The following is a 26,132-nucleotide window of genomic DNA, read 5'->3' as shown; positions in this document are numbered from 1 at the left end:
AGAACAGAGAAGGGCACAAGCTAGTAATAGAGATTCAACACTAGAATTAGAACCTAAGCACACTGGCACTGTTCAGAACTGCTCACATGCAGAATCATAATACAAACTTGTATTGGTGGATCTCTTACCATCAATCCCAGTCACCAGAATGGCAAGGTTCTGCTCTATGATTACTTATTGAAGCATCAGATCAAAATCCCTGTATTTATGCTAGTACTAACGTTCACCACCACAGTACAGCAGGATTCCAGACCCTTTGCATCAGAGAATTCAGGCCCACCAAACAGCAGTGATGCTTTCCACTCATTTCTAGCAGAACAGTATTTCATTATGTATATACAACAGGTATTAGCTTCCTGTGACGCTGCCTCTGCACCAGTTCCCACTACTTACCTCTCCTTCACCCAGTCAGAAGAACAGATTTTTGTTTTCAAACAAAGGCCCCCCACTTCCAAAAATAACCCACTTCCCATAAAGACATGTTTGTTGGAAAAGAAATAACATGCCTCTCAGATGAGACTCTAAATCAAATTGCATCAGCCTGATCAGGTGAAGGAAACACAGATTTCCTCTCCCCACACCCTCCAAACACACACATTTAGAGCAACTCAATTGGAGGAAGGAAATGTAAAATCAAATTTACATCTCCATGTGAAATTTGAGAACAGTGGAGGACGGAGAAACACGTGCAAAGATGGGGGAAGGAAAACTATGAAACCAAGGCAGAGAATTTCAAATTCAGTGAAAGGTCTTTTTTCCATTTCGTAACAAGATAGAAATACGTAACAGATGAAGTATGAAGTGTCACTTCAGATACTTTTTTTAAAATGGAAAGTGGCAAAAATGCCATTCCTATTTTCTCAATCTCTCTCTCTTCTTCAGAACACTGTGCAATAAAGCAAACTTTGAGAAACACAACTTTCACATAAAGATATTTGAACAAGTTTTCACTACAATAATAAAATTACTTCAAGCAGCAGTCTTACTATACCTGTCAGAAATAAACTATAGCACAGCAGGTCAGGATGCTGAATATTCAGGAGGTGCAGGAACTGGCCAGGCAAATAAGCAGCCACATAATAGTCTATTTAAAGAAAAAACAGTGGTCAGTTTAGCACTTGTTCACTTATTTGCTTTAAAAGGCTGTTTCACATGATTCTCATCTTGGCCTACTTCTCTCTGATGGAATTGATTATATCTAGGAAGTATAAAAGGAGTTAATTAAAAGCTGCTGTTGTATTAACACAGGAAACACTAGCAATACGTTTGACTTTCCAGGGGAGGATTCAAGAGGCTTGAGACACTCATGAACTCAGCAGCTGATCTCCAGATCAGATTCTGAGGCAATTTCAGAGGAAGTTGCTTACTAATAGTGAGGTCTTGCAGTATCAAATGCCAAATATAGAAGTTAAGGGAAAAAAAAAAAAGGCAGCAAAATAACACAACTACTTAAAGTCAAGAAAAAAAAATCCTTTCCTTCTAGAGAAGGGTTAGCCGTTTGTCTTCCTACAGGGGACAGAGAATGGCAGTCACTCAGGGAAGTAACTAAAGTAACCTACCAAGATTCATAAAAGCCACTTCCTTCAATTGATGAGATTCTGTTCTTTCTAGAGAAACTTTAAAAGTTTTGCTGTAACCTGGGGAAAAATAATACTTTTTAAAATCCCAAACAATAAACACCATCTGTTACAAGCCAAATATGACTTCACAGCTAGGAACTTCAGCAGTGCCAATACACCCAACCAGGGATATGTTACACTGTTTTACGGGCCTGTCTGCACAGACAGATTTACTTCACCCTAAACAGAGTTGCTGCATACTAAGTAGACCTGCACCCACACAATGCAGTTCTTTAGTATGCGGAAACTGGCCATGCACTGCACAGCCTATGTTTGTGTTTAAAGAAGCATTCCATCCCAGAGCAAGCTTGTGTAAAAACACCTCCCCCCCCCCAAAAAAAAAAAATACAGACACAAATCCTTTATGTAGCTGTGCTTCACACTTTGGTGGTCTTTCAACTGCTTTAAAGAATTTCCAGTTTGTTTATCTGCATGCCCTATTCCTGTAATTTAGTTCAGCTCCATTTAAACATAGGCTAATTTCAGATCTGCTGTGTTTGCATGGGCTTTGCATCAGCACAGCTGTTATTTTATTCTAGACTTGCACCATACTTCTTCTGGCATCCAGTCAGAATGACACAGAGCCCTCATACTTCCTCAATCGCTGAGAAAAGCTGAAGATTAAAATAACTAAGGAGACAATGATCAGCCTCCAAATGCCCATGTTGCAGTAGCCTATAAGCTGAATGGTGTCATGGTCAGAATGCTACTTAATACTGCATGAAAATTCAAGATAAGACAATAGATCCACAATTTACAGGACCACCAACAAAAAACAGTAGATCATGAGCCACTCATCCAGGACTTTGATAACTGACCCTAGCAGAGCGGTATACTTTATCCATGCTGCAAAAAGAGAAAAATTAGACTTCCAAGACCAACAGGACCACTACAGATGAAGGAGTAGCTAAACCAAATAGTTTTTCACACAAGATACTGACTGAAGTTTGCTTATAATGAGTCAGTATACTCATCATCGCCACCCTGCTACGTGCTAACGCAAACACACACAAGCTAATACCAGCACTGCAGAGTATACCTGCAACATCATGACTTTTGTGTTTATGCTACATCAAGTGACTGCTTTAACAGGGGGCAGGAAGCTTCCTTCCAAGTTTACAGATGCTGCAGCACAGACTGAACTCCTTATATGTGTCCAAAATGTGGCTTATGGACCTGATATACCGCTGCTTCTGTAAGTCATCTCAGGACCAGTCTTAGAATTCTCTTGTATGACTGATGAATCTTACATGAATCCACAACCAGCTTTGCACCAAACAACTCCATTCCATGGTCATTTCAGATGCAGCTGGTCAATATTACCATATTTACCCTCACTTTCTTCCTGGTGCAGATAGGGATGTACAAGGGCCATGGTTGGCTCCAAGCAGCAAAGCACCCTTCAGCTACACATCAAGTATATCTGGGGAAATCAGCCCTTCATGGCAATACAATGCAGAATGCTGCCACGCCTAGAACAGACTTCTCCAATTTGTTAGTGCCTTCAAGAGCACAAAAATTCAGTTCATTCAATCCAACAATGTTCCAGCAGCAAAGCAACAAGTTAGTGCAGCTCTGACATATGAAAAGTTTCCTGACACAAGAAAGTAAACACTTAAAAAAGGTATGTTGTCCACTCGAGCACGGTTACTCCATACGATGCAGATTCTCAACTGAGAAAGAATTTGCCTCCCTCCTCCATGTATCAAACAAGAAAGATCTTGCTAATGACAAATTTTATTCTGATCAGAATAGTGTTCTTTATTCTTTCCAAGAAAAAAACCATACGTCTTAATTTAAGAGCCAGAGCACCACTTACACAGCAACTATTCCTACAGTCAGTGGGTGTTGCACCTCTCCTGCTGTGAAAATGACATGTAGAACTGAATCTCTAAATGACATTCAAGCTAAGAGCTGTTGGCTCTATTTCCCATAAAAATTCCTGAATGCGTAAGTACAACACACCTGCAAGCTCCCACAGATTTCACTGATGTTTGTGCTCAGCATGCCGGAAAGTCTGGCTAGAAATATGGGACCAAACTAATAGCCACACACGAGGCCAGTGGTTTGAAGCTACTCCTTCAGCGTCAGGCAGGAAGTCTACAACAGGAAAGTCAAATTTGCAGCTAAAGGCAGCTGCTGTCTTTAAACACCAGCCACAGTAGTTTATTGTCTGCAGACTTTGGTATTTATTTGTTTTGCAAGGCATTCAGTGACTCTTTCAGCAAAGTGACATTCTCCAAAATAAAGCATAACTTAACAGGTTAATCTTACCTTTATGTAAAAAATATATGGAGTACATTATTTCATCAGGAATATCAGAAGCTAGACTATAACACACACACAAACCTCCTAAAAAGACAAAAAAGGAAAATTCACTTGTCCACCTGAATACCTAGACATCTTTAGACTGCACAAAACTAAAGCAAGACTGTGTCAAATTAGTAACTAAAAATAATCTCTTAAAAAAGTTAAATGTTACAGAAATATGTATTACATATCTCTAACCATCATTTGCCTAGTCAAACCAAAAGAGAGACCAGAGGAGGTTATGTTGCACAATGGAAACCTGAGTTCTGACACAGCCAGTTCTTCTTTTCAGGAAAAGTACATTTTTAGCCTTTCCCAGTAGAAATCATGGTAGCAGCCAGGAAACTGATCAAGCTTTTCTCTCCAGAGACTGCCTCAATCTCTAGATATCTTCTGTTCAGGGACTGTCAAATCCGCACAGAACAACAAAGCAGAATGCAGTTTGTTTGCTTTCTAAGTAATTTCATATCGGCAGCAGCACGATGCACTACTAGAGCTTTCTCACGCTAGCAATGATAAATGATAGTCACTTCTCCCCTTTCCCACCCAAAGAGCTGTTAATTCCTTTTTTAGGAGAAAAGTCAGTCCTTGGCACAAGCTTATTTCAACCAAGGTACTCTGTGGTCCCCGCCCCCAGCCTAATTCTAAATCAGACTGATACTGTTTTGACTCCACTGGACGATAGACCTCCCTCCATCTCTTACAAAAACTTTAATCCACTTACTCTGATGCTTTGGCAAGCTGCTTTGGCATTCATGTTAGAAACAGCTTCCAAAGCACATTATCCCACTACAATTGGGAAATCTGGGCCACAACTATGACCATTCACCTTTTACCTTTATTGAAAGTTTACCACTTCAAAAAAATATAATATTAATATAGATACTGTTCTGTAAAAACATAAAGGTTTAGGTAGACAAGGTACACAAAAAAAAGGCACAAAATAAAGGTTTATATACATAAGGTACAGAAAAGAAGGCACAATGTTGAAAAAGCACAAGTACAAAAAAAGCACATCTACCAAGGTATTTTACTTGGTTAAGGGCCTTGTACCTCAGACCACAAGGCTGACCCATAGCTGTGATACAGATACGGCCGAGGCATTTCACACTTCGGGGGAAGGTAAACGTTTTCTTTTGAGATGCAAATTTTTTTCTGCTTATTCTTAGCTGATTGAATATTGTTTGCTACACTTTTTTTTTTTTTATATTTGAGTCATTTAAACAACAGACAGGGCATTTTGCCAGAGCACTTGGCATCTTTCAGAGCACACATAATTTTTAAAGTAGCAGCATCAGGACTCATGCGGAAGACTGGAAAAGCTCCAGCAACCCACAATGCTGTTTTATTATCAACTGCTCCCTTCCAACACTGCAAATTTCGTCCTTGTATGCTGGAGGCTAGTGTATACACTGTTCTGTAAATACGCAACATGCAAGTGAGTCTGTTCAGACTGAAGTGTCAGTAGGTAACATATGCAAGCCGATCATGAAAACAGTGTTATGGGGGACTATTAATAGGATGTGCCTCTTTCAAGTCTAGGATGCTGGCACAAATGTCAAACTGAACTAAGAATAACATCATTATCAAATTGTGTTCAACTTGATTGGGATCAATTGATTTCAATTGATATTGAAAATATCGAATGGTGCTGCATTAATACAGCTAGAAACATGACAGTCTCTGATCAGCAAGTGTCCAAGCAATGTTGCATCTGATACCATCTTGGCAATTCCATTAAAGCAGCCAGAGACTGAGAATATAGGACAAATTCCTTTCCTACCCTTACCAGCGCTCTCTGCAAATTAGAGCTGGGTTGTGCTGATGAAGGGAAAGCTTGTAACCCTACTGCACCTAACTGGTGTTTCATGTGGAGGCAGAACCAGGTCTTCTACACTGTCCATTTCAAAATCGTCTGCAAACAGTAAGAGCTGTAGCTAAATGCCACAAGGTGAGAAGATTCACATGAAGATATACTTGGATGGACTCCTACCTTTTCAGAAATGAAAGAGAAAAAAGATCTCAACCACAACAAAGTAAAAAAAGGAAGCATTTAAAACTAAGTTCTACTCGTACATGGTAACAGCGAGTTTCTACTTTCAGCAGAAATAGGGGAACAACAATTACAACTCTGTCACTTGATAAATAAAAATCATAATACTGAAATTTTAAGAGTCATTTATGAATACATGAAGTTTTCACTAGGAAACTTTAAGTTCAAATTCCTCCTTTCTGTTCAGGCAGAAGCACAAGACATAAGGCTGTGCCTACACCTCACCACGGCATCTGAGTGTCACAATTCAAATACAGCATTGCACCAGGGCATTTTGTCTAGTTGTACTGGCTTAAGAGCAACTTGCCTCACCTAACTTCAGCCATCCAAACACCTCTCATTTAGACACCTATACAGCAAATGAAGAACTACGCATAGAAGCAATCATCCTCTGGAGATGTCTATTTCTATAAATATAGTCCAGATTAACTTTTAGGCAGGTAAAATTAGGTGATGGTAATCCAGGGTTTATGTCATCTCACTGCCTGCATTTTTTTAATACTGAGCAAATTTAACTGAAAAGTACTTCTAAAGTGCTAAGAAAACCTAACAGTCCAGTGTTGTTTAAATAACCACTGAATTCTGGACATGCAAAGTTAATTCTGAGACTATAACTACTTGATCTCAGCTAATTTAGAAGTACATAGGGGTTTTTATCTGGAGGCATTTTGTCTCTGCTGAGTATAAGGAACAGGGCTACTTTTCTTCTACTGCGGAAGTTTGAGAAAGGAAGAGTGATTTCATCCAGACTTCAGATTGGCAGTAGTCAATAACAGTTTTATTAAATGGGAAGTTGCATGGAATATTCCATTTTGAAGTGATGCCAATTATTCTTTGCCAGAGATGTCCGAATGGTACAAATAGGGATATCTGCATTAATATTTCAAGCATGCCAACAGTTCCACAGAAGGCACAGTCTGTGCCCCAAAGAGCTTGCAGTCCAGTTTTGTAAATCACCACAAACAAGAGGCACAAAAGAGAACTTTAGTGTGATTACCCACAGTGTTCTCTGACAACTAAATATGGTCTCAGTGCCAAAACCATTTGCTCCAAACTGTCAGTTACTCAAAACAGGTTGTGCAAAGTAATCCTCAGTTTCAAACAACATTCAGTGAAAAGCCACATACTATAATCTCATTTAGTAAGTTTAATCGTCAAATTATGTGTTTTACATTAAGTGCAATAAAAAGTGCATGTGAAAGGTTCCACACCGAACTTAAACACTGTGTTGCCAGATGGAAAAGAACATTTTACCTCAGGGTAACCGAACAACAGTCTTGTTGGAGAAAGACTGAATTTCACCCTGAAGTAAAAGGAGGTGATTCAATCTGAACAAACCCTAGAGAAGTATATGTTTAAAAGGAAATATATATATACAAATCAATAGTATTTTCCATTATTGGACAGGCTGTTTGTATAAGTAGCCGTCTGTCTTGCTAACAGAGAAAAAGTAGCCTAATCTACATTTGGTAGATAGAAACTTCACTTTCTTTTATTTCTAATTCTCTAATTCTTTCCCTCTGTGAGCTGTCTGCTTTGGTAAGAAAAAAAATCTATGTAAGCAAACTGTATTTCACTTGATTTACATTAATGGTCATTTCAACACAACTGGCAAAAACCTCAGCAATTCACCTGTGTGCATACAGCACACCTGAAGAAGTGACATGTAAAGCCACTTCTGCAAAAGATTATATCCCTCTGTAACTCTGTAGACTATTCAAAGGTTAATCAGATAACATCTCTGCTTGGCAGCATGGTCTAATTTAGAAGCTGAAAATGCAGGCATCTCTGATGAACAGATGCCTCTTGAGACCAGTTTTTAATGAAAAAAAAAATATCTCATGGCATGCATTAGGATACAGGGAGACTCCTAAATCCTAAAGGTTTAAGGATCATTTTTGGTTTAAGTTTAAGGAATTATACATATACTAAACACTTAAGTATCACATACTCGGACCTTCCAGGTATCACATACTAACACCAATAATGAAGCTTTTAGAATCTGTATTGCACATGCTCCACTTACACATGTCCACTCTGTAACACAATTATACACTGTCAGATGCCCAGACAACAGACCTAGCCAAAACCTTCCTTGAATTTACTTTCTAACACATTTTTGTTCAGCTTTAACACTAAATTGCTTTAATGTAATACACAACCATGCTTTGGTACCACCTGTGTTCTGAAACCAGCAGAAAATGCTAGTGTGCTTAGACTGAGATATTTCACCGTATAAGTGCATGATACCAGTTCTTTGAAGTTGGGCTACCAGAAAATTTCTGGGTGACTGTTTTATTGTTGGTGTTGATATATAAAACCCTAGGTACTCTTCAGCTTAACTTGGAATGCAGCTTTCAGAGGGTAAAAAAACTTAATATGAAAAATAGTGCCTTCTCCCTCTCCTCACAGTCACCTGACAAATACTCTAAAGGAATAAAAGTCTTACACTAATACAAAAAAAGAACCACACAAAAAGTACAAATATATATGTCTTAAGAAGAAATTTAATAATCAGTTGTGGCTGCGCTGCATGGTAATTACTAGTGGAGATGATTTTGACAATACTTGTATTTATTCATTACCTTCTTTACTTGTAAAAACCTGAAGATTCAAATATTTAGATGCAACATCTTCGTCTTGACAGTAATCATATCCAAAATTCACAAGTCTATGAGCAAATAAAGATCACTAAATAAATCACTTCATCTACAGAGATTCATCACAACACAAAGATCATGAGAACAGTCACTATGTAATCAAAACATACTAATTAAATTACAATCAAATGTTCTGTAATGCAAATTAAATTAGGTGTTAACCAATCTGTCAATGCTGTTAGAAATTAAAATTCCAAGACTGCACATTGTTACCAGAAACCAACAGTCCTGATTACACTGCAGACTTCATATTCACTTACAGCAGCATAGCCCAACTACACCTATATTTGAAGTGAATGTAAGCTCTGATGAAGTACTGAAGATCCAAACATTCATCATACCTGAGAACTCAAAGGCTTTGTAGCCTAACTCTACCATTCCTATGTCTATAAAGCCACATTATAATCTGCAACTAGGCACGCTAATTTCAGCAGAAATACTTGAAAAGGAAAGCACAAAAATCACACTCGCATGGAACTTGTTTACCATGACATTCTTTTTCAGTGTCATGCTGCCTGTGCTTTAATGGTTTTACATCTCTTTAAAATCTACAAGTCCTATTTTTGACAGGCAGAACATGCAACAGAAGATTGCAGTCCATCTGCATTGGCCTTTTTGTGATTGGGCTTTTTTTCCAGAAAGCAATTTGATCCTGTAGGAATTTTCCCCTAGGTCCTCTGCAATAATTTTGAAAAAAAAAAAAAAAAAAAAGCATTGAAGCTCTTACAAGAGTTGGACTTTTTCAGTACTAACTGCAAGAGGATACACTGTCCGTTTAGGGCAACCTGCACATGCAGGAGCACCACACTGAGCCTTCTGCATAACACTAAGACTCTGTGAGAGCCACAGTCTGGGCAGGGCGGAACTCAACTGCTTTCAGTTATTGGTATCTGACAGATAGGCTTTGGCCTCCCTTTTTATTCACAAAGAGAAACAGGCCCTTTTGGAATGTAAATTCAACTCACTGTAGATAGATGAGGATGAAATGAATTATGACAGAGAGTCAGGCCATCCTGACTAGTTTTTCCTCAATTATTAGGGAGCCTTAAGGACACAGGCTCAGATGCAGTCATGTGCACAGTAGATACAGATAAAAATCACATGAATCTTAGCCTTTGAAAGTGCAGGCTGCCTGGAAATAGGATGCTGGAGGAGAAAAGGGTACAGGCAGTGTCTCATAGACTATAAAAAGGAGCTACTGACCTGGTTAACTGCCCAGTAAAACATGTAACAGCAATTAAAAATTGAGAGCTTCCCTCAATAGGAATTTTGACATCACCACTACAACATGCCCAAGATTAAAACACATTAATTTAAATAGGTACAGAATACTCAGAGGAAGGACGGTTTAATCTGTAGCTAGCTCTTCAGACAAATAATTTTTCTAAATGGCACCAAAAAGCAGTCAAGGATTAAATTACATTTTACAGTTGACCCTGATGAAAATTAAACAAACTGGAGGTTTGGACACTATGTTCAGATTAATCTTATGTTCCAGTACCATGTAGGCAACTGAAAACAAAGATACTGTGGTTTGGACAAATGTCACTTAGGTTTGTAAAACATTATCCTATATATTAAAAGGAAAGCAAAACAAATCATTAAAACTTACTTTAATTGTGTGTCATTTACAGAAATATCCAGGTGTGATTCCAGCTGTTAACCAAAACAAAAAACAAACCTATTACTTAGTGACTTAATATTTCAGACCAGTAAAATGTGTCAAACTCACATTTCAGCAGATTCAACATTTTAACAGTTTATCTATCCTCTTCTAATCCTTACAGTCACCAAAAAAACCCCATAAAATAGCTTCTTTAAAAAATAAAAAAGAAAAGAAATCATGATATGTTTAACCCTGCATTAGAGTAAATTTCAGTCACTGGGACAAAAGTCTAATAACAATTACATGTTCAACAGTTGTAATTTTTTGTTCTCTGTATTTTGGATGCAACAGATTTTCCTGTCTCACTTAAAACTGACATAAAATCAGTACATGGCTTCTTTGTCTAGTGCATTTGATAACCCTGCTTTTCAATATTTGAGTACAAGATCAGTATAATGTTATGAACTATGAACATCACGTACTTCTAGGTCAGTATCTGTGCAATTCCACAGAAGTTACCTTACCATGGCACAATCTGAACCTGAATATATTCTTGAAAAGAATACCATGAAAAAAAAAAACCAACCCCAAACAGAAAAACAAAACCTAGTTTACCTCTGCAAAAATTACGGTAATAAAAGACACTGAAACAGATCTCTGTATCAGTGCCTGGAACACATAATTACACCCCACACAAAACCATTGTATAATAAAATACTCATGACTTACTACTGAGTTAAAGTTTTCATCAGGATAAAACTGGACACATTTTAAAGTACTCGTTGATTCCTGGAATTAAGAGGATGTGTTTTGTAACTGGTAAAATAGAAAGCATATCACATAGACTGAAAAGTACTGGATACTTCACACCGTTCTCCACACTCAACCTGCTTTGCTAACAGATATGCAGAAGTTAGGGGACAAAAGACAACTTTAAAAACCACATATAACCCCCCACAATAGCACCATGACATGCTTCCTTCCTGTCCCAGAACATTATCTGCCAATCATCTATAATTGCGTGGGCCCTCACTTGAAGCACAGCATTACATGTCACACATACACACACACATTTCAGAAAGTTAAAAAATCATTTTCATAACTACCTGTATGGCAAAAGGAATTGTATCTTATTTTGGTCAGTTCAGAAAGGGTATCTCAGAAACAAAAACAGGATTATGTTTCTCCATCACAGTTCACTTCCTGTTATTTCCTAACACTCATATTTTTTTGGTGGCTAAGAAGAGTTAAGAAAAATCAGTTTTCTTTTACATAGAATACATCAAGTGCAAATAGTCCCTCAGACAAAAAAAAAACCAAACACAGAGTTTCAGCATTTCTAGCCAAGAACCTGCCCTCATTTGGTCACTCTGTGGTAAGTCTGTGTACAACATACTTTCTAGGTGTGAATTCTCATGACAGTTTTTTGTAGATTTAGATCCTTTTGAATAAAAGAACTTTTTACAGCCAGAAAACCTAACAAACCCGCCCTTTTTTACAGAAAGCACTAAGACCACCAGCCATCTTCCACTTTACTATGCATAAACAGCAGTTACGGCAAGTCTGGCTTTTGCTTTAGGTTATTTGAGGTAGGAACAAGACAGACTACTATAATGGGAAACGCTATTATTACCCCACACACTCAAAACTTTGCTGTCATGAGACAGTCAGGAACAAAAACTATGCGAATGACTTTCATCTCACCTTTGGAACAATGTAGAAGAGCCTTTGTTCCATCATATCCCATTGTGCCCAAATGAGATCATCTGCAACTCTGGCTCTTGGAAGCTGACCTGAGTTTTGAATCACCTCAAGGGAAAGAACATTAGAAGTTGTCAAAGAAGGTTATATAACAATTAGGCACAGTCTGTGCTTTAAAGAGAAAAGCAATAACAGAAGAGGTACAAATACTGAGATGCTTGGAGGGAATATGCTGTTAGCTGCACCAAGTCCACCTTTGCTGTGTGCAGGGTGCTCAGTTTAAAGAGATCAGAAGCACAGTTTTCAGGGTACGCTTAGTATCAAATATTTTGTTTGAGATTTCCTTGCTTGCAAGAAATTCATCACTTAAGCTGCTCAAAGTGAACAAAGCAAAACAGATGGCACTATTCATCACAGAGAAGGGGAGAGGAGTGAAATACCACAGACAGTTCAGAACCAGCTACATGAACTACTGAAGGAAGATGCGTTCGTTCCAAAAAAAGATTTCTGTCCAAAGTCTCAGACACATGATGGAGGGTACCAGCAGTAGGGAAAGGACTAGAATTGTGGAAAACTGTTGGAATTGTATTAATTCACTCTTAAAAGACGGAAGGAGATTTCATGTCAACCAAAACAAATCTGTTCGTCCAAAGGACATCAGTTTGATCTGGTTTTTTTCTGATTACACTCTTAGTCTTTACTCCACTGCTGTAGTCTAGCATCTAAAACCCATCTGCTTTAAAATCAATTACAAACTTTGAGAAAGCCATGAAAGATTTTAAAGTGACTGAGAATCAGGACCTTAACTTTTTCATTCCAGGCCTACATTTGTCTCCATAAAGCAAAACCCTGGCTTTTGTGACGCAATTCTTTACTATATTAGATGTATGTTTATTAACAGTAAGTCTACATCTACAATTTACATCTACAATTTATTGAAGACAAATTCATGTTAAAAATAGGAAGAAGAGATGAGGGGAAAAGGAGATTGGAACATTCACAGCACTTGGAGTGTACCTTAGTTTTGTGTCTTTTGTTTGTTTGCTTGTTTTTAAAATGAATCCTTTACTGAGAGACACACACTCCCAAAACGCAAAGTTAGGAAGGTGACTCTGCAAATATTTTAAATGGCTTAAAAATGTATATACACTGTTTACTTCTAACATAGAGACATATTCAGCAACAAACAAAAAACAATAAATGAAGTAACTTTCCTCACTGATTACAAGGTATACAGGTTTTTCTATCAGCTTTGTGGTTAGCTGCACGACTTGCTCTACTATCAATACTTTCTTCAATATATTTTGTGTCGCCCATATGTAAAACTAAAAAAAAGTAATCTAAAATTAGAGATGTTTAAATTTTCAACAAAAGCAAAAAAACTCAATACCCAAGATTTTTCAAGCCTTACCATTTTGTCTTCTTCTGCAACCACATGAACGTCAAATTGTTCAATATCTTTAAAATAGATCAAAAAGTCATTACAAACATACATTTTTATGTGCTTTTATACACCTTATTAAACAATCTCACCTCTTAGAATGCTGTAAGAACACATTATGGCCAGGAAAGTTCAACTCGGTATAAGAGGAAATCTGTGATATACAAACACAGGTGCCTGTGCAAAGGCCTGGACTCTCTTCCTTTCCTGAGCCGAGGGTAGCCTCAGCCATACCACCTTGTGGAAGCAGTTCTCTGCCCACATCAGTGCAGCAGCGACAGGAAAAGCGCTAACTGAAACGTGCCAAGGAGCACACTTACAAAGAAAGTGCACACAGATCTGCATGTCTGTGCCCAAGACTACACCCTAGCCCTGTTTCACTTCCTAGCATGAATACCACCTCGCAGTCCTTTTCCACACACAATTTGTAAAAATTATTGGTAGTTTGTCTGTGCGAAGGGTGCAAGATTCACCCAGCAGATGTTGTTAGTGTTTCTGATATAGTTCACAGCACTGCAAATGTATTAGGAGGTGAACTCTGCTCACTTAAGCCCAGCTACCTAAAGGTCAGTCTCTAGCTTAGCAGAGAAGATAGGCCTTTCCAAAAAAGATGGAAAAAGCAATCTCATTCTAAGACTGAAAGTCAAGAGGGGTAAATAGTTTTTTCCATGTGTTCACCTCTATCCATGTGTTCACCTCTATCTGTTCCCTCCCATTAGATTAGGCTGAACATGCAAAATTAGCTGAATCCAAGGAACTACTGTCCTATTCTTACCCCACTCATCACACATAAAATCACAACCCATCTCCCATAGTCAATTGATCTGCTCTGAATTTACATAGGCAGCTATAAAAGTCTATTTCTAAAAAAGCTGAAATAAAGATAACTGATGAATTCATGAACTAAGCAAATAATTGCAGTCAAAGCTGACCATTCTGCTAACATCGAAAAAAATCCCATTGAATTATACAGTTTTTGAAAGAAGTTTGGAATACCTAGAATAGGTCACACCCTTTTATTGCCTGTTTTTTTTCCAATAAAAGTCTACCAAAAATATGATCTATAACGATCATCTTAAAGTAAAAGAATTACAATGTACTTTCAAAACATCAACTCACATTTATCTTCTGAAACTAGCAAGAGGCGACTTTCTGTAGAAGTATTTCTGCCTTCAGCTGGATAAAGAAACTATACAGAAAGTTTCACAAAAGTAAGTAAATAACCAAAGTAGTTTAGAACACTTATCTAAAATGGGGTTTTTTAGCTGGATATTTAAATATTTTTAAATTAAGACAGGCACACTAATGATATTGAATTAATAAAAATAGCTGTTATTACAGACTAGTAGTCACCAACCACTATAATTGCAAGCTTCAGGGGACTGAACAGAAACAAAAAAGTAGCCTTCATGTCAGAGAAATATTCTACATCAAACATTTTATGAAGTTTCCCATTTTTTTTTTCCGTTCTGTGAAGAAACACAGGCACACTATCTCTGTAACAATTGCAATATAACATGAGATATTCCTGCACTCAACCACTTTTTCTCTCTAGCACAGTGGATTAAAAAGGTTTATATTTAGATTAGTTGAACAATTTACCTGTACTCGAACACAGCTATCCACAGCCTTTAGGACTCTCACATTATTAATGGGATGGATTTCAATTAGCAAGGCTAAATACTTGGATACTGCAAAAAGAACATGTTTTAGCTAATATACTTTTTTATACACGATTTTGTTTTCTAAACAGAAATTACGTAGGGAAAAAAGCAAAAGTGTACAATATTTCTAACAGTATTAAAACAATCCACTTGTAGTACCTGACTGTAACAGCCGACTTACTCTTTCTTCCTCCGTATATTGACAGAAGCTGACCGCTAAGGGAAAAAAACCACACAACACAATCACAGTGAGCATGTATATTTGGTATTATTCTTATTAAACATTCTTGAGAGCAAGCATCACAAATTTTTTTACCAAAAACATGTACGGTAAAGGAACCACAGAAGCTCTTCTAGATGTAGGAGACTATAAATGCAGGAGGGGGAAGTGAACAAAGGGTCAGTGTGTATTAGATTTGTTTTACTAAAACAGCAATATCATTACAGCTGTGTCTTTAAGTTGTCACCTACATTATTTGGTGATGGTTCCACTGAAATGCATAGACTGCTATGGGCAACATATGGGACAAAATAGATTTAAGTAATTCTAGACCCAAATGTATCATCCTACTAAACCATCTTTACCATGACACAAAGATATTTAATGATAAAACACATATTTACCCAATAACGTCCTTTCATTGTTGACCGAACAACTGATTATGCGTAGATCCTTCTCAAACATATAGAGGTGCTATAGAGAAACACATTAATACTAATAATTTTTGTAGACTGCATAAAGAATACTATCTAATTACTCCTCCTTCGGAAACCACAGTTGACTAGTACACCATTTTTATTTTTAAAGCAAATCATTTCAGGGCCAGAAGAACCATATTTCAAGCCTCAGTTGTACCACTTCTCCTTTTTCTCAGTGTTTTGTTTCTTACTGGTTCTTTTGAGCTCTGTGCTGCCACTAGAGCAGCACAGCAGACCTTTATGTAAATACGAAATTTCACCTGTTACAGGGACACTTGCAAAGGCCCATTATCATGATTCCAGCTACTGAATTACAGTACATTCAGTTTTAGAATTTCTTACAAATGGTAGCACCAAACAGGCTGAGGATGCACACATAACAAAAAAAACCCAAAACATTTACTTCTTAGCGCACATGTTCAGTGTGAAGACGAGTGGAAAGGGCTTGAATTTCTTGTTTAGAAATAAAGATTGCAGACATGATGCTTTACTACTCCCAAGTCATTCAGATGCTCTGTAATATTCTGCATCTTAATACCGCTGAGCATCATTCAGATACCTTCTCTCGTCTCTCTTCTGTTTCAAACAAGCATATACTCCTTAAGGACGTAACACACTGTGTTGCAAGGCATCAAAATCTGGAACACTACAGCACTGTCTTCACCAGGGAGAAGCCTGGTATTGCTCTCACCTCATTCTGTTTAGTTTGAAGATCATACAATCCAATGTGAGTGTTTCTCTGATTTCCCTATGGATGAAAACAAATTAGCACTGGCAATGTAAACATATATGAAGTTAAACATTGTTTTTATTTTTTTCCTACCTCTCTCTCCTCTTCCCCCTGCCCCTCAACACACATCTCACTTCCCTGTCCTATAAACAGGCAGTTAATTATCTAATTCCAAGAAAAGCGAGGCAAGAAAGAGAACAATTTTTTTCCCTTTAGAACTAACACATGGGATAAAGCTGAAATGTGGCCAATCCACAGCCCACAAGCCATTGCATAAGCCAAGTGCCTCTCTCTCACTTTGGTTCTGAGCTGGTTTTAATTATAGGCAGTAGTGCCAGGAAGAGAGATGTCTGTACAAGAATGACTGGTGATGCTACGGCCCCTGGAAGATTTAAGGCTGGTATTCCAAACTTCACCAACTTGGTGGGTCACTGCTCCAAAAGGGAGCACAGAAACATCAAACATCACCAAACAGAGCTTCCAGTGATCTGGTTGCAGGCTGGAAAAAGGATTTCAGCTCTGCCTTAGGAAATGATTGTTTGAAGGCTAAATATATTTCACACACTCAGATGACACCATTACCCTGCTGCCTTTAAAAGGAAACATAATACACATCCTTTCTAGCTTATTGATCATAATGTATAATTATATTGTTTGGGGCACTTCTAAGACTATATAAGTCAAAAGTTTTCTTGGTAATTTTTACCAAGCTTTACATTTTCAAAATATTTTAAAAATTAAATTCTGATTGGCAGCATACATTGTATATCAAATCAGGCTGAAGTCCATTCATGTACACTAGGTATAGGCACTAAATTACTAAACCGCTGAAATTAAATCCAGCCACATGGGCTTGTACTCAAACAGTGAGCATCATTGTTTTTAACTACAGCTTGGGGGGAGAGGGGAGAAATCTGTGGTTATTTACAAAGTTACGGCATCTTGCTTTGTGAAGTTAAAACAAAAGCCTGAGTATTCTCTTCCTAAGGGGTCTGTTTCTGAGTGTCTCATTATTGTTGGCAATGACAAAAGTCTTTGACTTCTGATTTAAACAAGGAAAACAAAATGTCTTTATATTAAGACACAGGCTTCAGGCTTCCTAATTTAAGATTAAGCAAGTGCTTTCACAAATAACTCTTCTTTCCAAGTGTGTCTGAAAAGCTACATCCTCTGTAGCTACTGAAAAATATACTTTACAAGACCCGTAACAGGAGCACATCAGTGCCCATAACTGTGCATGAGCTAAGATGCTTGTTTTCACGTTTACTCCAAAGATTCTTGTATTGCCTTGCAAAATAGAAGCGCTGACACTAGACTTCATTAAGTGTCTTCCTTTACACCAACTATCAATGTCACGAAAGACAGACACTGTCAAAATTACAGTGCAATGCAATACTCTAAAATAAGCTTGAAAATAAAAGTTCATTCTCCACCTTCCCCTGATTTCATGCAGGATGCACTTGATTTTCTTCCACTTAGCAGACAAAGGTTGTTTTCTATTTGTTTCTATTAGGAAACAAGTCAGGGCAGCTCAGTTTAGTTTATATCCTTGTTTGTGCACTATCCTCACTGACAATGTCACAGCTAAAGTTTGCTGCTATAAAACCCACAGGAAAGGCTCACAGACATATAGCTGTGTCTTGCAAAAGTGGTAACTCGTTATAAGTAGTTTATCATGAAGGAGGGAGAGAGGGAGAAAAGAGAGAGCTATTAAACTGCCTTAACAACTCAGTAAGTTCTGTAGTTTTTAGAAGCTGTAATTACATTGTGATTTTTCCAATGTAAGTTTAAGGAAACAGAAAGACCAGATGCAGACACTTAAAACAGTCTGTCTTCCCCAGATAAGCTTTCCAGTGTGATGATGTATATTAGCAGAACAGAATAGCAAACGGCAAGGAATACTTATATTTTAGAACAAGTCTGTAAAAATTTAAAAGAAGTGTCAATTGGGGCCTAGAACTACTTGTCATTTGATAAGATGCATACACCAAGACTCTTTTCTTGTATGTAAATCTGAATGGATACTCCTCTTAAAAGGTTTGCAGTAAACTCCAAAACCAGAGAACTATACCCGTACGTTGTCAATGGACTGTTTCAGAAAAAGAAACATTTGGACTGAATCCCTGTTAAGTCAATAGCAAAGTGCAAAAAGACAGACAGACACACAATCCTCCGCAACACTTGTTGTGTTTTAGCATTCTACTCTTGAGAAAGAGGAAGAAAAAAATTCAGTCCTGCTAGGTATGGTAGTCCCAAGGTATGACTGCAGCGGACACAGACATAACTAATGTAACAAAAGCATGGCCATCAGGAAAGGCACTGCATTAGCAGCTCAGAATCCAGCCTGTTCAGAACACTGCGTGAGTGCTATGCAGCTACAGCCTGGGCCACCATGTGCTCCCACCAATATACAAACCACCTAGGCTAACATGAGCTTTGGGCAGACGTACCCACATTCCTTATCATGGATGCAGACAAGCGTGTAAGTATTGACTCCCATTGACATCAATGCACCTAAGCGGGTAACAGCACTTCCAGCTGATGAGCAGAAATTTTGTTGAACCAAGAAAGAAATGTGTACCACGCGCTATGAACAACTTCGCTCTCAGAGAAGCGTCATATATTTAATGCAATACCACCTTAAGATGTATTTGTTCTTTGTGAGAAAACTCCAGGAAGTATCTTCCAGTTTGCCCATTAGCAAGTAAAAAACACTTACAGTAGAAGCAAACAAAATATGTCAGCATCCTTCCCAACAGAATAAATAGATGCTGGTTCTTCAGCAGGCTGACTCACTCAGGAGAAGAGGATCAGACTACTTTATCGCGCTAAGAGGAAAATAAAAGCAGCATCTCCTTCGGGGTGGCATTTGAGACGTGAAAACTGCAGCACAGCTGTGCAGTTTGCTAGTTCCAGTTCTCAGGCTTTGTCATCCAGCCATTCCTACCACACACGCTGCAGAGGTCACTTTATTCCCAAAATTAGGGAAGAGAAAGCACAGCGAACATTTTCACTGACTTCCTATGCAGCCTTACCTCTAGGTTCAGGGAACTAAGCCCAGGTGCTTAAATCCTCCTGAGAGTCACTGGCCTACTCAGTCAATGGAGTCTGGTGGGCATTGGTCCACCTCCTCCACCCCATGCTCCCCCTCCAAAAATACAGGCCACAAGTGGCCAGTTCTCTAAACTCCACCAAGTGTTCTGGCCAGATCACTACTGACTACAGTGGGAGCCGACACCTGGCATCCAGGCAGACACCTACGCTCAGATGTGTGAACCTCGAGATACAACCCACCCCTTATGCCAGCTACAAGAGCCTGAACAACATACAAGGCAGTTGGAGTCTGCTGTCAGAAGCCCAAAAAAGCTTAGTGTGAGATTCCATAGATGCTAAAAAGCAGCAACATCACACATACGCAGTACCAGATCTGTTGGGAGCTGGATGGGTTACTTTCATTAAAACCTTCCACAGTTTTGAGCAATGCAAAAAAAACATGACTCATTCTTTAGTGTTGTTTTTGTAGTTACAGTTGTCTTGTACAGGCTCCCCTCCCTATGCTTGTACTAAAGGAAACATCCAGCGACAGTTAAAGTGTATTATACCTTGATGAAGGCCTCATCTCTTCCCTTAACCTTAGGGAAGCTGGAGAGTTTTAGCATTTTGAGCAGGAGGGGAACAAGAGGCAGCCCTATTCTACTGGAGTCTGCTATCTCCAATCTGTACTCTTCAAAAGCTCCTCCAGAACCCAGCTGGGTCTACAGATTTCTCCACGATGCACAGAAAAGAGCCACAGCTTGTCTCATCAAAGGGAAACCTTCTCAAGCCATTTTTAAATCCCTTGGAACTTCATGTGTTTCAACCTAAAAGCTATACATATGCCATGGAGAGCAGAATCCTATGCTAAAAAGGATAGCTCCATCCACTTTAAGACATCGAAGAGAAAATGGTTACTTCAGACTACTTGCAATAAAGTGCTATAGATGCATCTTCAAGTAACAAACAAGAAAGGCAAAAGCAGAGTTAGTGTTAGATGAATGGCCTCTTAACATATATATTGGTAGGAGGAAACATATTTAACTAAAGCAGTGCACATAAATTTAATAGTCAGACTTCCCTGAGAAATTCTGAGGGTGAAAGAATATGCTGCTTATGAAGAGCTTACCTATTAAAGAAATGGCATTTCATTCAGGGTGAGATTCTGCCCTCCCAAAAAATCAACATCAAAACCCCCATGGACTTAATCAGGTCAGTACTTTATCCTCCATTTCATCATTCTTAACCTTTGAAGTGGAGATGGGCATTTTCCCATTGCCCAACCCCACAAGTTGTAATCAGTCATTTTTTCATGTTCTAACCCTCACTGCAAAAAAAATTTTAAACAACAGGACTCAATTAGGCATAGATACACACATAGCGTTATTCTCTGCTGTATCTTTATTAAGTTCCAAGACAGACTTACCTTCCAGGTATAAATAATTTTTCCATTTCTTTCAACGTTTATGACGCAGAGCGCTGATGAATTCTCAGAGGTGTCTGAAATTATAAGTATCAAAAGGCACAGGATTTTCATTTGAGCTGGTTCATTGTACAATTTACACACACTTTAAGCAAAGATACTAAATACATTTTTGCACATAAATACTTCTTTGTACTTGCCAAAATTACTCCGTTCTGGGAAGAGAGAGAGAATATTTCTTATACCATGATTTAAATCTGATCAACACAAAATAGTCAAGTGGTTTCAAAGCACAGAGAAAAGAATTATTTACATAAACTCCTAACTTTTCATTAACTGTGATTCTAATAGCCATTACCTTTTGTGATGAAAATGGAATGTGCTTTTTTACTATCTTCTATTCATAGAGAAAAAAAAAAAAGCAAATTGCATTTATCCTTTAAACACAACATGGGGTTCAAACAGTTAAATTGCATTCCAGTCCCCAGAACACTACAAGGAGACAGAACTAGCCTGAGGAAAAGCATCACTTGCTCCTACCTGCCCCTTCAACATCCCAAAGAAATGCCTGGAAATAAACATCTTCAGGGATTAGCTCTACAAAAGCATCCCCTGGCCCCCCAAACCTCCCAAAACCCAAGAACCACAGGATTAAGGACCATATATATGTGCAATATACCTACAGGTACAAGGGAATTAAGCAATGCAAGATGAGAGATATGATGTGGGGTGTGAATGAAAGAGAAGGATTAAAAAGAGAAACAGATTAGGAGGAAGACAGGATGGACACAGAAGAAGAAAAGCACACCTGGACAAAGCAGTGCAAAAGAAAAAGGAAAACACTAGAAAACAATATAAAACATCATAGTCAAGATGACAAACACACGTGCTTTCCTGATGCTGCTTTTCTGCTCTTTAATCGCTGCAGCCACCAAAAATGTGTTTATCCCAGACGGAACTTTCACAAGAAATGGAAAAATTGCCCTTATTAAAGTCGACAGCCCTAGGTGGAAAGTTTGCCCTTATTAAGGTTGGCTCTAGTTTTAAGAGAAGGGTAGCCCGTGATTCACTAAGCATCAACAAAAAGAATTCCCCACAACTCTGGGCAAGCATTTAGTCAAGTTCGACACTACGTACTTTGCAGTTATCACAAGGCGTTGACAGAAGGAAGACATGTGAAACTTAGTTTCACAAGCCTGAAACCGTGAACTGGATTGTACAGCTTGCAGTGATGAGAAAAAACTTTTAACAAGTATTACCAGAAGGAAATAAATTTTGTAGTTTGTTGTGGGAGGACAATGACAAACCTTAGTGTACATTCAACAACATATCACTTCCTTCTGGTTTCAGAGCACTCAAAGTATACTACAATACCACTACATTAGGGCTAGCCAATGACACCTGAAAAAGTCTCACATAACCCTGTATCTGCTCTTCCTTTAGTGGAAACTTCCCCAAATTTAACCCCACCTCAAACTTTCAAGATGAGCACTAGAGTCTCCACACTTCTCTCTCATACAATACTTCCTCAGAACACAGTTTAGCTAGAGAAGGTGGTCCACAAGAAACCTCCATGTCAATTAATTTCTCTATCACCTATCTCAGACACAGAGATCTTAAAGGTGTTTAAAAAGTTGCATGTCAGAAGTGAGTTTTATGTCACTGCACATTGTCAGTTGGAATATGGAGCCAAAGAAGTGGCAATCATTCCTGCCCTTGGAAAATCCTGCAGTAAAATTCCACATGTAGAATTACCACTTCTTCCTCAGCCCCACAGCTGAGACCAGAATATGAAGGGCTGCAAAAGAACCAACCCAAGCTGCCTGCCCAGCAAGGACTCTTATCAACATACTCAGGAGAACGCAGAGTTTGACTTCCTGAAGGCCATTCTATGCAGCACATACGAAAACAAGTGGTGTAAAGAGAACAAGGCTGGTTCTCTTCACTTGCCACACCCCTCCCATCATCATAGCTACTTCCAGCTCTCATACAATTGGAAATTCTCACATGCTATCAAGGGCTTTCAAGTCCTCAGGAAAGAAAATAAATATTAATAACTATAATCTGAAACCACTGACACAAAAGTACTGTAACTCCTAAAAGTTACTTGCTTTCTGTGAATAGGTATTTCTTTGATGTTTAAATGAATGTTTCCAAATTCCTACCTCCCACCTTCACATTCCTAATACAACAGCACTACATCAGAGGAAAAACTATACACAGACAAAAGCTAAAAAGCAATTTAGGTATGCAATTGCACTGGTATCAGCAATGCTGGTATCTGATCAGATGCACCTTCCAGAATTATTCTGACTCTGCATGACCAGGGTCATATACTGAACAAAGAGTCTGTATTACATTTTAAAAAGCTAAACAGAGTTGTCCCTTTCCCAAACACAAGTCAGCACCATTTTGGGATCATTATGACGTAAATGCATAGATTAATTGACTCATTGAATTCATAGAAACGAAGAATCATAGAATTGTTAAGGTTGGAAAAGATCCTTAAGATTGAGTCCAACTGCTAACCTATCACTGCCAAGCCCACCACTAAACCATATCCTCAAGCACCACATCTACCCTTCTTTTCAATACCTCCAGGGATGGAGACTCCACCACTTCCCTGGGCAGCCTGTTCCAGTGCTTGACAACCCTTTCAGTGAATAAGTTTTTCCTAATATCCAACCTAAACTTCCCCTGGTGCAGCTTAACACCTTTTCCTCTTGTCCTATCGCTTGTTATTTGGGAGAAGAGTCTGACCCCCACCTCACTACAACCTCCTTTCAGGTAGTTGTAGAGAGCAATAACGTCTCCCCTCAGCCTCCTCTTCTCCACACTAAACAAACCCACTTCCCTCAACCTCTCCCCATAAGACCTGCTCTCCAGACCCTTCACCATCTTCGTTGCCCTTCTCTGGACACACTCCAGCCCCTCAATGTCCTTCTTGTAGTGAGGGGCCCAAACCTGAACACAGGATCTGAGGTGCGGCCTCACCAGTGCCGAGTACAGGGGCACGGTCACTGCCCTGCTCCTGCTGGCCACACTATCCCTGATACAAGCCAGGATGCCATTGGCCTTCTTGGCCACCTGGGCACACTGCTGGCTCATGTTCAGCTGGCTGTCAACCAACACTTCCAGGTCCTTTTCCTCCAGGCAGCTCTCCAGCCGCTCCTCCCCAAGCCTGTAGCGTTGCACGGGGTTGTTGTGGCCCAAGTGCAGGACCCGGCACTTGGCCTTGTTGAATCTCATACTGTTGGCTCCAGCCCAACGATCCAGCCTGTGCAGGTCCCTCAGTAGGGCTTTCCTGCCCTCCAGCAGATCGACACTTCCACCCAGCTTGGTGTCATCTGCAAACCTACTGGGGGTGCACTCAACCCCCTCATCCAGATCATCAATGAAGATATTGAACAGGACAGGCCCCAACACTGAGCCCTGGGGAACACCACTCGTGACCGGCCGCCAACTGGATTTGACTCCACTCACCACCACTCTCCGGGCTCGGCCGTCCAGCCAGTTTTTAACTCTCACAGATAAACTGATAAATTCATAGATGAATCCATTATATGTAGAGAACCTCAGAATTTTACCTCAGACCCCTTTAATATGCCATTGAACAGTTGTTCACTAAACTAGCTAGCATATGTGTAATAATTTTTAACTGATGTCTTGGTAAATAATTGTCTTTTATAAAACCAAAAAAAGCTGCTACTTTCTGGCTCACATCCAAACAAGTTCTTATGAAGCTATCTGATAACCGCCCCTCAAGGTGGGATGCAAGGCAAATATTTTGAGTTAAAAGCAACCATAGGAGCTGAGGTTTCACGTTCATCACACAGTGCATCAACAGCCACCTATTTCTACTGAAGTAATAATTATTAGTGTTGGGTTTTTTTGGTTTATTGGTTTGGTTTTTTTAACTAAGGTTTCCATCAGCTTTTGAAAAGCAGAACTGAGCCATCTGCCCTGCAAATGAATAAAGAACACAAGCAAAAAACCACATGGCCAAGAACACAGTGGGGTCATTCTTTTTTTCCAACCACTACCACAAGCACTCGCTACACCAGCTATCGCACACTGCTGTGGCAGCTAACGCTTTTTAATTTTAACTAGCACTCATTTATCACATACACAGCAGTGTTTGAGGCTTGGGGTTTTTTTTTTCGCCCCAGAAAGGGGAGCAGCGTGGGACAAGGGGTCGTGCTGAAAGTCTTGTTGGGGAGGGAAGACAAGACGCAAGTGTGAGGCAGGAGGAGACTAGCTGTGGCGCGCGGCGGACGCGCAGAGGTGCCTTCGGCACGTCGGCAGCTCCCTGAAGGCACCAAACGTGCCCGCCTCAGGCGCCCCGGCCCCGGGCAGCCAGGGACCGGGACCAGCCCCCCGCGGCCGGCGGCCCGGGCGGGCGCAGCTCACTCCACCGGGGACCGGCCGGGGCACCTCGCCGCCGCCATCACTCCCGGGGCCGCCACCGGCGGGGGGCGACGCGGCCCTGACGGGAAGGCGCGGCCCAGGGCGCAGCGCCGCGGGGAGCTGCAGGCGGAGGCCCTGCCTCACGCCCGGCTCCTCCGCCCGCGACAAGGGCAGCGCAGGGGGGCGGGGGGCGGCTCTCCGCGGCCCTCCCCGCCGAGCGCGGAGCGGGCGGCCCCGGCGCAGCGAGGCCCGGCACCACCCGCCGCGGCGTTACCTAGAGCCGCGGCCCAGCCCCGCGCCGCCAGCCAGGGGACCACGTCCCTCTGCAGATCAAACTCGGCCACCAAGTGAAGCAGCATAGCACCCTCCGCTCGGCTCGGGCCGCCGAGGACGCAGACAGCCCCGCTCCGCTCCGGCCCCGCAGCTCCTCACCCCACCGCACCGACTCCTGCGGGGCGGCCGCCGCCGGGGACCCGCCCGCTCGGGCCGCCTCGGCGCCCATTGGGCCCGGCGGGTGTCACTCAGCTGGCGGCGGCGCGGAGTGGCCGGGCAGGCTCCCGCCCCCCTCGGCCGGTGGCGGGCGGGGCGGGGCGGGGCGGGGCGGGCTGGGCTGGGTTTGGTGAGGTGGTCGCGCCGCGGCGGCCCCGTTCCAAGCCGCGGCGCTCTCTCGCTTCCCCCCGCGGGACGGGAGCAGCGGGAGCGGCGTCCCAGAGCCCCGCGGCGGCGGGCAGCCTGCGCCCCGGTGACCGCGGGACTTAGGTGGGCTCGAAGGCCGTCGTTCGGCCG

General features: G+C 40.5%; 1 protein-coding gene across 1 annotated transcript in view; it reads right to left on the bottom strand.

Moving 5' to 3' along the window:
* Positions 1 to 25,804, bottom strand: part of GSAP (gamma-secretase activating protein) — a 49,438-nt gene extending 23,634 nt beyond the window's left edge. The window contains exons 1-15 of the mRNA XM_064444217.1: positions 25,621 to 25,804; positions 20,943 to 21,016; positions 16,445 to 16,501; positions 15,679 to 15,748; positions 15,214 to 15,270; positions 14,993 to 15,081; positions 14,510 to 14,579; positions 13,361 to 13,407; positions 11,953 to 12,057; positions 10,978 to 11,037; positions 10,255 to 10,298; positions 8,568 to 8,653; positions 3,894 to 3,971; positions 1,560 to 1,637; positions 992 to 1,084 (exon numbers count right to left, since the gene is read on the bottom strand). Of these exons, the coding sequence (XP_064300287.1) occupies positions 992 to 1,084; positions 1,560 to 1,637; positions 3,894 to 3,971; positions 8,568 to 8,653; positions 10,255 to 10,298; positions 10,978 to 11,037; positions 11,953 to 12,057; positions 13,361 to 13,407; positions 14,510 to 14,579; positions 14,993 to 15,081; positions 15,214 to 15,270; positions 15,679 to 15,748; positions 16,445 to 16,501; positions 20,943 to 21,016; positions 25,621 to 25,705 (1,093 nt within the window). The 5' untranslated portion in view covers positions 25,706 to 25,804. The remainder of the gene's footprint in view (positions 1 to 991; positions 1,085 to 1,559; positions 1,638 to 3,893; positions 3,972 to 8,567; positions 8,654 to 10,254; positions 10,299 to 10,977; positions 11,038 to 11,952; positions 12,058 to 13,360; positions 13,408 to 14,509; positions 14,580 to 14,992; positions 15,082 to 15,213; positions 15,271 to 15,678; positions 15,749 to 16,444; positions 16,502 to 20,942; positions 21,017 to 25,620) is intronic.
* Positions 25,805 to 26,132: the final 328 nt, after the last annotated feature.

The sequence above is a fragment of the Phalacrocorax carbo genome, chromosome 1 (genome assembly GCF_963921805.1).
Source record: "Phalacrocorax carbo chromosome 1, bPhaCar2.1, whole genome shotgun sequence".
NCBI classification, from domain to species: Eukaryota; Metazoa; Chordata; class Aves; order Suliformes; family Phalacrocoracidae; genus Phalacrocorax; species Phalacrocorax carbo.
This window is presented reverse-complemented; position numbering and strand designations above follow the sequence as displayed.